Source organism: Elaeis guineensis, chromosome 16 (genome assembly GCF_000442705.2).
Source record: "Elaeis guineensis isolate ETL-2024a chromosome 16, EG11, whole genome shotgun sequence".
NCBI classification, from domain to species: Eukaryota; Viridiplantae; Streptophyta; class Magnoliopsida; order Arecales; family Arecaceae; genus Elaeis; species Elaeis guineensis.
This window is the reverse complement of record NC_026008.2, coordinates 40,902,038-40,916,915: the sequence shown is the minus strand read 5'-3', so window position 1 is coordinate 40,916,915 and position 14,878 is coordinate 40,902,038. Positions and strand designations below refer to the sequence as shown.

Below are 14,878 nucleotides of genomic sequence, written 5' to 3'. Positions count from 1 at the left end.
TGTGTAATACTTGATGTGCTATCTTTATAGAAATTTCATCTTCAATTGGAATGTGAGTTCTCCTCTGTTATATGTGTGCTTTGGCATTCCTAGCTGATTAAAGATCGTTGACTTAAGTAGGGCCCATAAAAGGTTTAGTCGGATCAGACATAGGCCATCTTTGTTAAAGACCGATTAAACATCGTTTTACTCTAAAACTGATTAATGGTCAGGCCGTTCAAAGGTCGTGTTGTATAAAAGTTGATCAAAGGCTTCTTTTATGTTAGATCGATCAAAAGCTAGATTGATCAAAGATCGTATTGTCTAAAAGTTGATCAAATAATCCTTCTATATTGGGTCGATCAAAGACCAGGCCGATCAAAGATTGTGTTATCTAAAAATCGATCAAAGGCTTCTTTTACGTTGGATCGATCAAAGGCCGTGTTGTCTAAAAACTAATCGAAAGCTCCTTCTACATTGGATCAATCAAAGGCCAGACCGATCAAAGATCGTGCTATCAAAAAGTCGATCAAAGGCTCCTGCTACGTTGGACCGATCAAAGGTCAGATCGATCAAAAATCATATTGTCTAAAAGTCGATCAAAAGCTCCTTCTACATTGGACCGATCAAAATCAGATCGATCATAAATCATATTGTCTAAAAATCGATCAAAAGCTCCTTCTACATTAGGTCGATCAAAGGCCATACTGTCTAAAAGTCGAGAGTTCTATAGGTTAGTCCTTCGGAGGCCCTTTTAGGTTCCCCTCCGCTCCCTGTATGACTAAGATGTTCAGGATGCTGACTCACTGAAGAGCCAAGTTCGGCCCTCTGGGATCCTACAGGTTAGCCTCTATTTCTTAGTCGACGAAGTCTTCAATAATTGAGGTAGTCAGAGGCTACGAGTCGACAAGCAGACAAGAAAGCAACCTGAGGAAAGAAGTTCTTCATTGAAAGAAATGGCATAGTACATTACCGATGGCACATTCGGAAGTTCTCCGAGTTCCATGGTGGGAGAAGTAGGGCTCCATCCAATTATTTTAAGCAACAAATTCTTGGCTTGATAATTTCATCCATTTGGTAGGGACCTTCCCAATTTGGTGCCAGCTTACCTCATTCGTTCGGTTGAAAAACTTCTATTCTGTGTAGAATTAGATCATCGATCCTGAAGTCCTTTTTTCTGACTTTAGAGTTATAGTATTAGACTACTCAGTGTTGATAAGCAGCCATTCTGATGTGAGCTCTTTCTCGGACCTCCTCTAGCAAATCCAAATCTGCGTGGAGCTTTTCTGTATTAACGAGTTCGTCATAATTCTCGACTCGTGCTGACGAGATTCCGATTTCAACAGAGACTACCACTTCAATTCCAAAGGAGAGGCTAAAGGGGTCTCTCGTTAGTGCTCTCGGTATTGTCCGATATATCCACAGTACATGATAAAGCTTGTTGGCCCATGCCCCATTTGTTCTACCCAATCTCCGTTTCAGGCCCTGCAGGATGGTCCTATTGGTCACTTCTGCTTTCCCATCGACTTGAGGATGAGCCATAGAGATAAAATGATGCAAAATTTTATGCTCCTCACAAAGTTGCTCTAGCCTAGATCCAGTGAATTGATGCTCGTTATCAGTTATTAACACTTGAGAAAGTCCAAATCGACATATTATGCACTTTCAGACAAAGTCTACCACCTTTGCTTTAGTGATGTGAGCCAATGGCTCTATCTCTACCCATTTGGTGAAGTAGTCAATAGCAACAAGCAAAAACTTGTGCTAGCCTGATGCTGAAGGAAAAGGGCCAAAGACATTCATCCTCCACTGTGCGAACGGTCAGGGCGAGCACATGGGGGTGATCGGTGCGGTAGGTAGATGTTGTATATTTGAGTACTACTGACACCGATCGCATCGCGCGACTAGGTTCTGGGCATCTTGTTGCATAGTTGGACAATAACAGCCTTGTCAGAGGAGCTTGTAAGCCAACATCCTCTTTTCGATGTGGCTTCCACATGCACCTTCATATACCTCTTTCAGGACGTACTCGGCTTCAACAGGCCACAGACATTTGAGGAGTGGTAGAGAGAACGATCTTTTATAGAATTTTTCTTCATGAAGAAGATATCGAGATGATTGGTATCTTATTTTTCGAGCTTCCTTCCGGTCTGCCGGTAAAGTCCTATCTCTAAGATAGTCGATGAGGGGGTCTATCCAATAGGGCTCTTTATCCACCTGCATTATCACCACCAACTCCTCTATGCATGGCTTGCTCCGCACCTCAAAGAAGGTCCTTCATGGCAGCTCAGATGGTGCCGATGTCGCCAGCTTAGACAACAGGTCTGCAAGAGAGTTCTCCGATCTGGGTATTTATTGAATTTCAAAACTTGCAAACTGGGACATTAGATCTTTTGAAGGTACTTCATCATATTCTCTCCACGGGCTTCATAATGACCTTGGATGTGGCCGACGATCAGCTGGGAGTCACTGCAGATCTTTAGATCTCGTATCCCCAGCTCCCTAGTGATTCTGAGGTCGACAGCTAAAGTTTCATATTTCACCTCATTATTCATTGTTGGAAACTTGAAATGGAGGGCATATTCGGCGACGGTCCCATTTGGGCCCGAGAGGATTAGTCCTGCCCCCGATTCTGTGGAGTTGGATGACCCATCCACATGTAGCACCCAAACATCTGAACCAACCTTGGGTGGATCTCTGCGAGTCTGTTCCTAGGATTCATCTTTCTTGAGTTCTCCAAGCTCATCCGGGATGGTACATTCTGCCATGAAGTCGGTCAAAATTTGAGCTTTGATCGATGGCTGTGACCAATATTGGATATCAAATTTGAAGAGCTCTATCGCCCATTTAGTGATTTGTCTTGACGTATCTGACTGATGAAAAATACTTCTTAAAAGCTGGTTTGTCAAGAAAATGATCGAGTGAACTTGTAAGTATGGGCGGAGCTTCGAACAGCAATAAGGAGGGGGTAGGCCAGATTTTCGAGCTTTGAATACCAGATCTTCGCATCCCTCAAAGTCCGACTGATGTAGTATATCGGCATCTGGATCCCATCTCGTTCTTGGACCAGTACTACACTCATCGTTGTGGGAGAGATAGATAAGTATAAAAATAGTTCTTCATCTGGATCAAGCTTACCAAGTAATGGGGTGGAACTAAGATAGCTTTTCAAGTCAGTGAAGGCTTTTTGGCATTCATCTATCCATTGGAAGCTCTTCGATTGTCTCAAAGTACAAAAAAAAGGTAAGCAACATTCAGCAAACTTCGAAATGAATCGATTTAAGGTAGCGATTCTTCCTACGAGATGCTGTATCTCCTTAATCATCCTTGGAGGGGCCATTTTTTGGATGACCCTAATTTTTTCTAGATTGGCTTCGATTCCTCGACTGGAAACCATGAAGCTGAGAAATTTGTCGAAGACTACTCCGAAAGCGCACTTCATTGTGTTTAGTTTCATCCGATACTTCCAAAGGGTGGCAAAGGCTTCTCTGAGGTCTTCACTGAGCATCCTCGAACTCGCAGCTGAACTCATCATTCATGACCATCCATATGATGCAATGCACCATGGTACGATCATTGAGCCACTTCTGATAAATATCTCGGACTGTACCATGAGCATTCGGAGCGGGCTCCTTCGATGCAGGATCCATAAAAATATACAGGATCCTTTCATGCTGCAAGATGATCTTTAATTTTTAATACCAGCTATCAAAATTAGACCCCATCAATTTATCACTATCTAATAATAATCAGAGCGACAAAGTGGTAGCCATTACTGAAAAGAAAGCAAGGACCAATTAGTATATGAAAATTAAGTCTAAAGACTTGGACTTTAGTCCAAAGATTCTTCTACTATTTTATGCAAATTAGTAGCCTCTACCTTCAATTCAAAAAATTATCTTAATTTCTTATCGAGTACTAGAATCTGCACAGACTGCACACCGGCCCTAGTGTGGCTTGATCAACTCCTGTGCACCTATGGGTAAGTTTTTAACCAATTATTTTATCAAACAACTTCTAGTATTAATTTTATCCCAGGCACCTCTTCAGCAAACGTGTGGTGCTTCCACTGAAAGTCCTGATTAGATCCAACCATTAATATGACAAAATTCAGTGCATCTAACTAACAAATGATCAGATCTAAATGTGGCTCAACTAACCTGATCACCTTCAAAAGTACAACTGAATCATCATATTATAAATGATAATTCCAATCACAGATAAGCACCAGGCGTGTAGCGCCTCCACTGATTATCAGATTATCGGACAGATTATCATCCATCTTAATGGGAGGCTATGACTTTGTTATCTCCATAACATTATCATTTTAAAGACCTAATAATTTAGAGAATCTAGTTAATTATTTTAGAAAAGAGAAAAAATTAATCAGCAGTCAAAAATCCTCCCACTGATTTCACTAAGTCATAAAGAAGATTAAAGACAGGCTGGTTCAAAGGCATCTAGATCAGTCATACTGATTAACCTTAATGATATAGATCAACTCGAATTACTAAGCGATCTAATCAAAATATAAATCACCAAGTTGACCAGATAAGTGAAATTGGTGAGAGAGTCTGCCAAGCTTGCCTTAGACACCATCAAAATAGTCAGATAAACGGCTGCTAATTAAAAATCATCGATCTGAACTGCCGAACTTACCTTAGATACAAATTAGTTTATTAATTTCGATTTGATCAGTCTAATGACTCGGGCTTGACAATTGAGCCACAGTCAGGTCTATTTGATCTAATCAAAGATATGGACTTGACCAACTACAACTATTACATTTGATCTAGAAAAATTTTAATTTAATCTAATTCAACTCTTGATTAGATTTAATCAATTTTTTTAGTTAGTTCATATTATATTTGATCCTAACCCTAGGTCTAATCCAATTAAAAGATCTGACTCAAGCTAACCCATTGCCCATGATTTATGAAATATCTTAGATCTTTGATTCTTAAATCTAGATCTCTTAATTTTCATAACTTAAATCTCAATTAAGTGTATGATCATTAGATATTGAAATAGTTTCATATTATGAAATCTTTTTTAGATCTAATCTAAACATGATTTCATATAGAATAATTTTAGATTTGAATCTGAATTTTATTTCATATAAAGCATTAATTTCAGATCTAAGAATTCATAAAAATCTTTTTAAAAACTCAGATCTAAATAAAAATCTAGTTCTAAACTAATCTAAAATTTCATAAAAATTCTGTTCAAAATGAAATCAAAATCTATGCTAAAATAGATCTGAAATCTGTTCAAAAAATTTCTGCAAAATCTATTCAAAACAGATTTAAAAAACATAAAATATTTGTTCAAAATAAATCTAAAAATTTGTTCAAAAAATAGATCAAAAAAGCATGAAAAATCTGATCGAAACTGATTTATGATTTCAAATTTTAGTATAAAAAATCAGCACATGTGATCAACAATTGATTAAATCTAAGATATCTTATATTAGATCATGTGATGATAAATTAATTAATTTCAGATCTAATGTATCAAATACCAAATCAAAATTAATCTAAAATTATTTCACTATTTTTTTTTATGAGATATAATCACATGGCACCCCAATACATCATAAGAGAACCCCATCAAATAAGAAGAGAGGATCTTTAAATCATGCTTACTCTTATGATCGGATGGCCTAATGATCAATCCAATCTGAGTATTAGGCTACTAAGATCTATTTTAATATATCACAAATAAAAAAATTAAATTTTAGATCTAATATATAAATATAATCATGTCATAATGAGCTTGGCTTTGATACCACTGAAGGAAACTGGCAGGCATTTCATGCATATATTTTTAAAATTTATAAAATAAAATACAGCAGAATAAAATTAGATTAATTATATTAATCAAATATGCATATGATCTAAAAAAAATATCCTATATGATTAGGTTATCTTATAACCTAATCGGATCAGGCCTAATTGAATCTAATTCAATTAGAGTTGATCCGAACTTTATTGCTCAATAAAATTGAGCTAATAGCAATCTAATTACTAATTAATTCTTTATTAATTCACTAATACTTAGTAAATTATTTTATCATAACTTTTGTATGAGGTTAATTATCAATCATATTGATGATTATACCCTTGAATGATTCTTAATTGTTGATCAGTCATCTAATCAAATAGAAACTTCTTTTGTGTGTGACCCCATATATTCGAACCTAAGTCAGTAGCATAAGAATAAATTTCTATACTAATAAAAATGACCATCTATCAATGGTACCCAACGTTTGGATAGGCCGAATGATTGCAAAGTAACATTCAAGAACCCTTAGTATATGGTTATTGTATAATTCATCCCTTTGACTTTTGATGCTTAGAATGACTTCAAAGTTAAACTGTCAACTCTTAATCAGAACATCTATTATGCATCTTAACTTCATAAATCTTGTGACTCCTCATAAGAACTATTCTAGTCAAGATTTTGCTAAATTGAAATACAATGCAATACTAACTCCTAAAATCAGAAGCGGTCAATCCTATCTTGACTCACACACCGACTTCACAAGTACTTGACCGTATCTAAAAATTTTTCATCACTGAATTAAAAATTTAAGTAGTCCAGCATCAAAGTATAGTGAGTTGCTTGCATGTTACTTTGGTGATCTCAGATCGGAGGAACACTTATATCCATATCTGTCACGAGCTATTCTTGATAGCAGAGTGCTCCGAGATGGATCACGTTCAGTGAAATGCCATACCAGTGTCTCCACACTCTTTGATTATGAAGACAATCAATCTATATGGCACACTACGACCTACACTTGATAAATATTATTATTCTAGTTAATAATGCATCATTTGGTCACGAACTAATTTAAGAACTACACGATAAATTTTTCTTTATCGATTGGAAGTAGTTTTAAAGACTTCATCATAACACAGGAGTTCAATAAAAAAAAATACATAATTTATGATGAAAATATCAAATATTTTTTATTAATTAATAATTTATATATAATTTACAATGAGCTCAATCGTCAACAGATTGATAATTAACTTTAGAACATATTTTTCAACACTTCGATATGGATCTTTGTAAACTTACTTTTGACAAGCATATCATCCACATACACCTCTATGTTTCGCCCGATTTGATCTTTAAAGACTATTCATGAGGCACTGCTAGGTTGCATTTGCATTTTTCAGGCCAAAGGACATAACTCTGTAACAAAAAAGATCTTTGACAGTGATAAAAGCTATTTTTTCTTTATCCTCTGGTACCATCCAGATTTGATTATAACTGGAGAAGGCATCCATAAAGGTGAGGAGCTCATGATCTGATGTGGTGTCAACTAGTTGGTCAATCTTCGACAATCGGTAGTTGTCCTTTGGACATGCTTTATTCAAATCAATAAAATCAACGCAGATACATCACTTCCCATTCACCTTCTTCACCATGACTATATTTGCGATCCACTCGAGATAAGTGGTCTACTTGATGAAGCCCACTTGCAGCAGCTTGTCCATCTCCTCAGCTATCGCCCTCTGTCGCTCAGATGTGAAATTCTGCATTTTTTCCTTAACTGGATGGTGCCGGGGTTCACATTAAGCCGGTGCACCATCATCGAGGGGTCAATACTTGGCATATCAGCTGGCGTCAAGGTGAAAATATCCACGTTTTTCTGAAAAAAGGAGGTTATCTGAGCTTTTATTATCTGGTTCAGACTGGATCCGATCTAGATGGTATGCTCCGAATTTTCATCCATCAAGGAGATGGATATGAACTCCTCGATCGATGTTCCGCATTCCTCAGTTAACTTATCACAAGTATCTAACCCTTCAACGAGGTAAGACTCAGTCGGCTCGCCTCCTCGAAGGACGATGTTGTAGCAATAGCATGCCAAGCTTTGATCTCCATGGACTTCTCCGACTCCCTTTGTCGTTGAAAATTTTATCTTCAAATGGTACATGGACATGATGGCTCGAAGTGCATTAATGTCTGGTTGTCTGAGAATCACATTGTATGCTGAAGGTGTTCGAACAACCAAGAAGTTGACCTGGACAATGGATTGGAATGGAAAACGACCAATCTTTACCGAAAAGGTGTTGAACTCCTCAACCGAGATGGTGTCCTCGATAAATTTGATGAGCAGGGAGTTTATTTTTCCCAGCCGATCAGCAGACAGTCCCAATTTTATAAAAGCATCATAAAATAATTTGTCAATGGAACTCCCATTATCAATCAAGATGCGGCATACATCATAATTCTCGAAATTGAGTGTTACAACTATAGCATCATTGTGCGAGAACTAGACCCCTTGGGCGTCTTCCTCGGTGAAGATTATGAGGTCTTCAGTCCGCTGCTTTTTCATTGCCTCCCTTTCTCCACCGACTCCGTCACTGCTTTGCCCCCCAGTGATGGCGTTTATGATGCCGATTGGGGGTCGATCCTCTTGTTGCTCAATTTGAGGTGACTGTTCTACTGGCTGGGGCGATCTTCATCGGTCCTCCCACTGTTCCCTCTGGCATCGAATGAATCGGTTAAGATGGCCATGCCTAATGAGAGCCTCGATCTCATCACAGAGCTGGATGCAGTCCTCCATGTCGTGGTCATGATCTCGATGGTATAAATAGTACTTGCTCGGATCTCTTCGAGTCAGGTGCATTCACAGTTTCTTTGCTTTCAGGAGCTGCCTTCTGATTTTCATAAGCACCTAAATCCTTGGTACATTCAGTGGGGTGTAGTTGTTGTATTTCCTCGACAGCGATGGGATGCATCGATTCCTCCTTTGGGGACTATCGGGCTAGTGGTTCCTCAAGGTCCCATTCTTCTGATGGTCAGGGGGTGATCTAGAGCGTGGGTGCAGCCTCTCCTCTTTCACAGGCGAATGCTCCTTGTCCAGCATCTTCTTTTCCCCCCTCTGCAGTGGAACCAACAGGAACCTCATCCTCAGAGAAGGTCTCTTCTATGCGGATGTACTTTTCCACCCTAGCCAATAGGTCAGAGAAGTCCCGAGGATAAGTTTTTATTAATGACTTTTTCAAGTTGTTCTTCTACAATCTGCTCATCTTTGCGGACACTACAACTGACTGATCTAGATCGCAAACCTCAAGGGCGGCCACATTGAAGCAACTGACTAACGATCGGATGGTCTCTTCCTCTTTTTGCTTGATGGTGTGGAGGTAGTCCGACCGTTTCTATTGCTGTCGACTACTAACAAAATGGCTGACAAAAGATCGGCTCAGTCGCTCAAAGGAGGGGATCGAAGCCGGCTTCAAACTGACATACCAGTGCCTAGCCACCCCCTTCAAGGTAGAGGGAAATGCTCGGTACAGTATGGCATCAGTCGCTTCATGGAGGAGCATCATTGCCTTGAAGCTCTCCAGATGGTCGATGCGATCCACCATCCCGTCGTAGCTTTCGAGCTGAGGAATCTTGAAGTGGCGAGGTAGAGACTCCTATATGATCTGGGAGATGAAAGGAGGGTTGTTTCTGAATCCGTCATACGATGCCGGCTCCCGGTGGCAGATCGCATCGATCCATTGGTTTAGATCTTGAAAAAGCCACTCGACATCGAGGTCTCGAGCAATATAGGCTCTCGACTGTTAGGGGGATCATGGACCGAGGGTAGAGCCGTGCCCCGATCAGGGACTTGGAGATTGTCGCCACCTAGGTTCTGAGCTTCTGGGGTGGCTTTGGTGGGTCTGCCTCCTTCCAGGATCGTGAGTGACCAGTGGCCGGTCAGGTAATGATGTCGCCGCCTGCAGAGCCGGATCTAGTTGCAGAGCTACCGATGGTGGAACCAAAGCGGCCTGATGGAGTGGAGGTGCCACCGATAGGGGTGCAAGCACAGCCTGGGTCGATTGAACAGCGGCCGTCAGGATCTGAACCTGCTGGAAAAATAGGTAGAATTGTTCTGCAGTCACCATCGCTGATTGCGGAGGTGGGGGGCCTCCCGCAGCCACCTAGGGGGGTCGTGTGATTAACCTGGCTCTCCTTAGGCAGTACCGTGGCATTGGTGTGGTGGGATGATGCTCTTCTGGGTGCCATGATTGCTCTGCTTTGATCCGTATTCCTCCAAGTTAGGATAGGACCCTTCCTCTAGCGTCAATTTGTTGGTGCAAGATTTCGACCGATGTCGAAAGAGCTGGAGCGGACGGTCGAGATCTACCTCCCGAGGGTAAGACCTACGAGAAAAGTTTCGATCAGAGGTGGCTCCGACGGAGATCCTCTGATGTTCAAGTCAGTATCTCATTCAATAGAGGGAGGAGCATGAGAGACAGAGAAATGACGTACCTTGGGATCTCCTTTTTCGTGTCTTTTTATAGATGAAGTCTGGAGGTTATTAGACCTGCGCCCATAGGCTGCCTGCCGTCCGCCCACTAGCCAGGTTGTTAGTCGTGGATGTCAGCCATTCCACGTGGCCGTATTCTGGAAGCTTGTCAGTGTATCTTGTCCGTCATGTTTCAAAAATTTGTTAGGATACTGTCTAATTGTCCAGATGATTCGGTTGCTTGGCAGGCTTGAGTCGGCCAGGCTGACTTAATGCCTTATCGGCGATCTTTAGGTCTTGGAGGGGAATCATTAATAGCTATCGATTGGTGAAAGAGCGATGGCGACTACTGAGAAAGCCACTAGGTAAGTTGATGAATAGGACCGAGGAGAGATCGGATATTACGACTAGCTTCTTGGGGGGAGGACCCTCGATTGAGAGCTAGGCCGATCATTGGGGATAAAGCTCGTTCGCTATCAATGCTTATTTGGTCGGAAGTCTCTAGTTGTGAATAGATGCCTAATCGGTCTGTACTGTTCGCAAATAGCTTTGGGGTTGGCCCTAGCGAGTGGGCCATCAAGGGATCACTGACATCTTCTAGTAAGAGTCATCAAAACATGCCGATAGATTCTCGACATCGATTTATATTTGAGCAATAGACTAAAAATTAGTTATAGCTCAAGACAGTTGGAGGTCGATGGTAAGTTAGTCATGATTTTTACACTCCCAGAGTCTGAATATTTTGAATTTTAAATTTTTTTATATTTTTGATCTGAACTAATTCTTTTCCGATAAGCTATTATTTTCATGAACTCTTTCTTTAAAAAAATAGTGACAGATTTACAAACCCCGAAATACATCGTACCTTTCAAACTCACAGGCCATGGAGAGAAAAAGTGGAGGGCTGCACCGACAAGAAAGAAAGACCTCTGCTAACAATCTGGAATGACAGTGTTATGATGAGAAAAGGCCAATAATATAAATGGAGGCCTCTGCGAGGTGTTCTTGGTTCTTTCAAGATAAGCCCAAGGATAGTGGTTTCATCATGTGGGGTCTCTGGTAGGCACATATTTGCAAAACAACACGACAATTGCCAAAGCAAGCTTGTTTCGTAGTCTTGCATAGAATTTCTAATCAAGTAAAATAAAGGATTGCCCCAAAACAAGTAGAACAAAGGTTGGTTGAGCCAAAAAGAATGAGTTTTTGTTTGGTAAATAACCTAGAAGAATAAGTTAGGTAGATAACAAAAGAAAGAGGATTAGGTGCTTTAGTTTGCATGCTTAAGTGGCATGAAGGTTGCCTGCATTAATGTCTTGTAGGACTTCTTAGCTCTCAACTTATGCTGATGGATTCTTTTGGTGGGTGGCAATTGTGGAATCTGTGATGGCTTTCAAGTTACCTAGTCAAGTGATGTACGTAAAGGTTACAAAGGCTTTTAAAGAGAACTGATTCCTTTCATTGTTCCGTAACACTTTGGCCAGCTCCATGTCATTAAACCATTCGGAAATCTAGCTTTTTAAAAGAGATGTAAATTAACTTGTACGAGAGGAATCATCTTGTCCTCGGTGGATATAAAAGGGGAACTTCAGTAGAGGCTCATGATAATCTCTAGGTCAATTCAGAAGGTGGGTGCGTTTTTGCTTTCAATGTGACCAAAGGCAATCCATTAGCATTGTTTGTTTGTTTTTCTTTTTTTTTTCTTTAATTACAATTTGTGATGGGGTAAGACAAAGAGATGACAAAGCTTGTTAGGACTTAGGCACCAGACATGGATAACGATGAAAACATATTTGACATCTGGATTTATCTAGAAAAGAAGCTTGATTTAGATTTGGCAATCTAGGCTGCAAGATTTTAGGGTAATAGTTTAGCTATCCACTTGAGAATTCATAATATTTTTAAATATAGATATGTTTGACCGGCATTCATGATTGATAGCCTACTTCAATGGTTGGAATCATTCAAAACTAGAGCTGGTATCCGTTGACATAAACACAACACGACACACGTACTTAGATATGTTTAAATTTAGAATAAATAGATTTGGATCATTCATTTATGACATGATAAATTAATACCTTAAGTGGATTAATCTGTGTAATCTGTTTGGATTCATTTAACTAAATGGGTTAAAATAGGTTAACAGATTATATAACATGTTTAAACATGTTTATTTTAAGATTATTTGAGCGTAAATCAGGAAAATCAAAAAAATATAACCCTAATCTAAAACAAACAATGATGAAATTCAGAACTGTGAATTAGCATAGCAAGTAACTAAATTATTTTTATATTATTTTAATTTTTTGATTAAATTTTTATTATTTTAATTAAATTTTGTAAATAAGTCAAATAGTTAAAAGAGTCATTAGATGGGTTGTGTATATGTTTGACCTACCAACATGATTATTAATTGTGTCAGACGGACCGTATCGTGTCAATCATGTATGCTCGTGTCGTGTTCTACAAATCGATCCATTTAATTAAATAGATCGTATTTGAATTGAGCAAATTTATGTTATATCTTCGAATCGACACGATCCGTATGACCCGTGAATATGAACTGCCAGCCTTATTCAAAACCAATGGGATGCATTATGCCAACATATGAATACCATGCCATTACTATGCGGCAAAATCTAGAAGATGCATCATACCAATAATCATTGTCATCTAATGCTTTAAATCGAAGAGGCTATGTATAAATAAAAATCTGATTATGTCTTGGATAAGTAGGTGCCCTGTTTTTGCGTATAAGGGGACTATAGTTGGTTGCAGTTTAATCTTTTAATAGCTCTTCTAATTCTTGTTTAGTGGGATTTAAAGGATATACAGACAAATGAGTCGAAAATATTGTCCAAATATCCCATCCACTAAATTTCATAATTGAGGCAATGTGGGGGGCTGTACATGAGACTCATGACCAACAATATCATGGTGCATTATTGCATAAGTTTTGCGTGATCTATAATATCATGGTTCACGATCAAAATTAAATTTAAAATAGATCGAAAAAAAAAAAAAGTTGAAATGGCCATATCCGTATGGTTTGTAATTAAAATTAAAATTAAAATAAAATTTAAATATTAAAAAAAATAAAAATTAAATTTTAAAAAATTAAAATATTTCAATTCTTCTTCGAAACCGAAATAGAAATATATTTTTTTCTAATAAAATGGTTGGTACATAACGAAATATATTCTTAGCTCATAAAATTATGGTGCTTTGTGGCAGCATTGCTCAAGGTGCGTGCCTACAAATTTTACTTCTTCCAGGCGCTAACCCAAACTCTCTGTACATCTTGGAAGAGAGCAACAAAGATTGAGGTGACATGACATAATAAAATACGCATCTCATGGACTCTACCATCGGGCAGTGGACCCACATGCCATCCCTCCTTTTTAATGCGGTGGTCCGTAGGAAGATCAAACCGGACCCTTGAACGATTACGGATCTGATTTGATGTGGACCAGACTGCGTACCAGGTACTTGTAGACCCATAATTTGACCACTCAATCAACTCAAAAAAAAGGGAAAAAAAAAAAAAAAAAAAGCTCTCACAGCAAAAGAAGGCAAGTAAAAACACTTTGTCCCTGATGATTGCTTCTCACTATTTACTTATTTTACCATTTCAACAAATCAAACAACTATAATAATAATTATTTTTATCTTTATTAACTTTTCCCCATGAAGTTTCTTGGAATGTCCAAAAGCACTTCGCTAAAGAGGGAAAAAAAATTAGGAAGCTTTTTGGCTTTTCTTCTTCGTAGGCATTATCTACCATTTATGGTAATATTTGCCGCTATTTGCTGCAGATAACGGCCAACGAGGAGCGTACGGTCTCTGTCGCTCCCAGAGCGGAATCCCGACTAAATCGCCGTCAAAACTGACGGAGGATTTGACGGAGATTACGATAAATTGACGGTCTTGAAATATCGGGCTACGATAACTAGTCGGCCTTTTTCGGCAACAAAAATCGGGCGATAACCTACGGAGGCGAGAAAACGGCTAATGAGGTAACGGTAATGACGTGGCACAGCGGCCGACCATGGGTCAGCGCTACGGGGGGTTGGGGCCCGCATGGGGTGTCCGTAGGACGAAGCTTCTGGAAAGGCACACGGTCTCTGTGGCATGCCCACATGAGTTTCTATGCGATCTCTGAATCATTCGTCGGTTTAGCGTGCGGAAAGACATCTGGTCCGTTGGTCTGGAGCGTCGTGAGGGGCGGGTTGTGATGACAAGGCGGCGACGTCGAAGTGGGCGTACGTGATGGCGTTCGTTTGGTGTGACCGCATGGAAGTTTGTATGCTGGGAGGCGGTCCGAGGATATAAAGGTCACCCACCACTCCACCAGGCACCAGTTCATGCGGCAAAAGGGTTTTTCTTTTCTTTTTTCTTTTAAAAAAATAATTTTTATTCGATGGACTGGATTGGATGAAACGCAAGGATGCGAGAGAGTTCTAGAATTCTCGAGTAGCATTAATTACACGCCGTATTTAACTGGATTTGCTGGAAATTTTTTTGCCGTATACCATTGGTTCACATATCAAAAAATCTAGAACTCAACCATCAAATAATTAGGATTAAAAAAATATATATGGGAGGAGATTTTAATCTTCGTGTTTGAGTCCGGTTCAGTTTGTA

At 39.3% G+C, this 14,878-nt stretch overlaps 1 protein-coding gene across 1 annotated transcript; it reads right to left on the bottom strand.

The window, feature by feature from the left end:
• Positions 1–1,185: 1,185 nt before the first annotated feature.
• LOC140854270 (uncharacterized) lies at positions 1,186–1,521 on the bottom strand. The gene has a single exon (XM_073249813.1). The coding sequence runs from the start codon at positions 1,519–1,521 to the stop codon at positions 1,186–1,188; it is 336 nt and encodes a 111-aa protein (XP_073105914.1).
• Positions 1,522–14,878: the final 13,357 nt, after the last annotated feature.

Excerpts from the sequence above, each read along its gene's own strand:
- LOC140854270 (XM_073249813.1), bottom strand. The coding sequence starts at position 1,521 with ATGGCTCATCCTCAAGTCGATGGGAAAGCAGAAGTGACCAATAGGACC.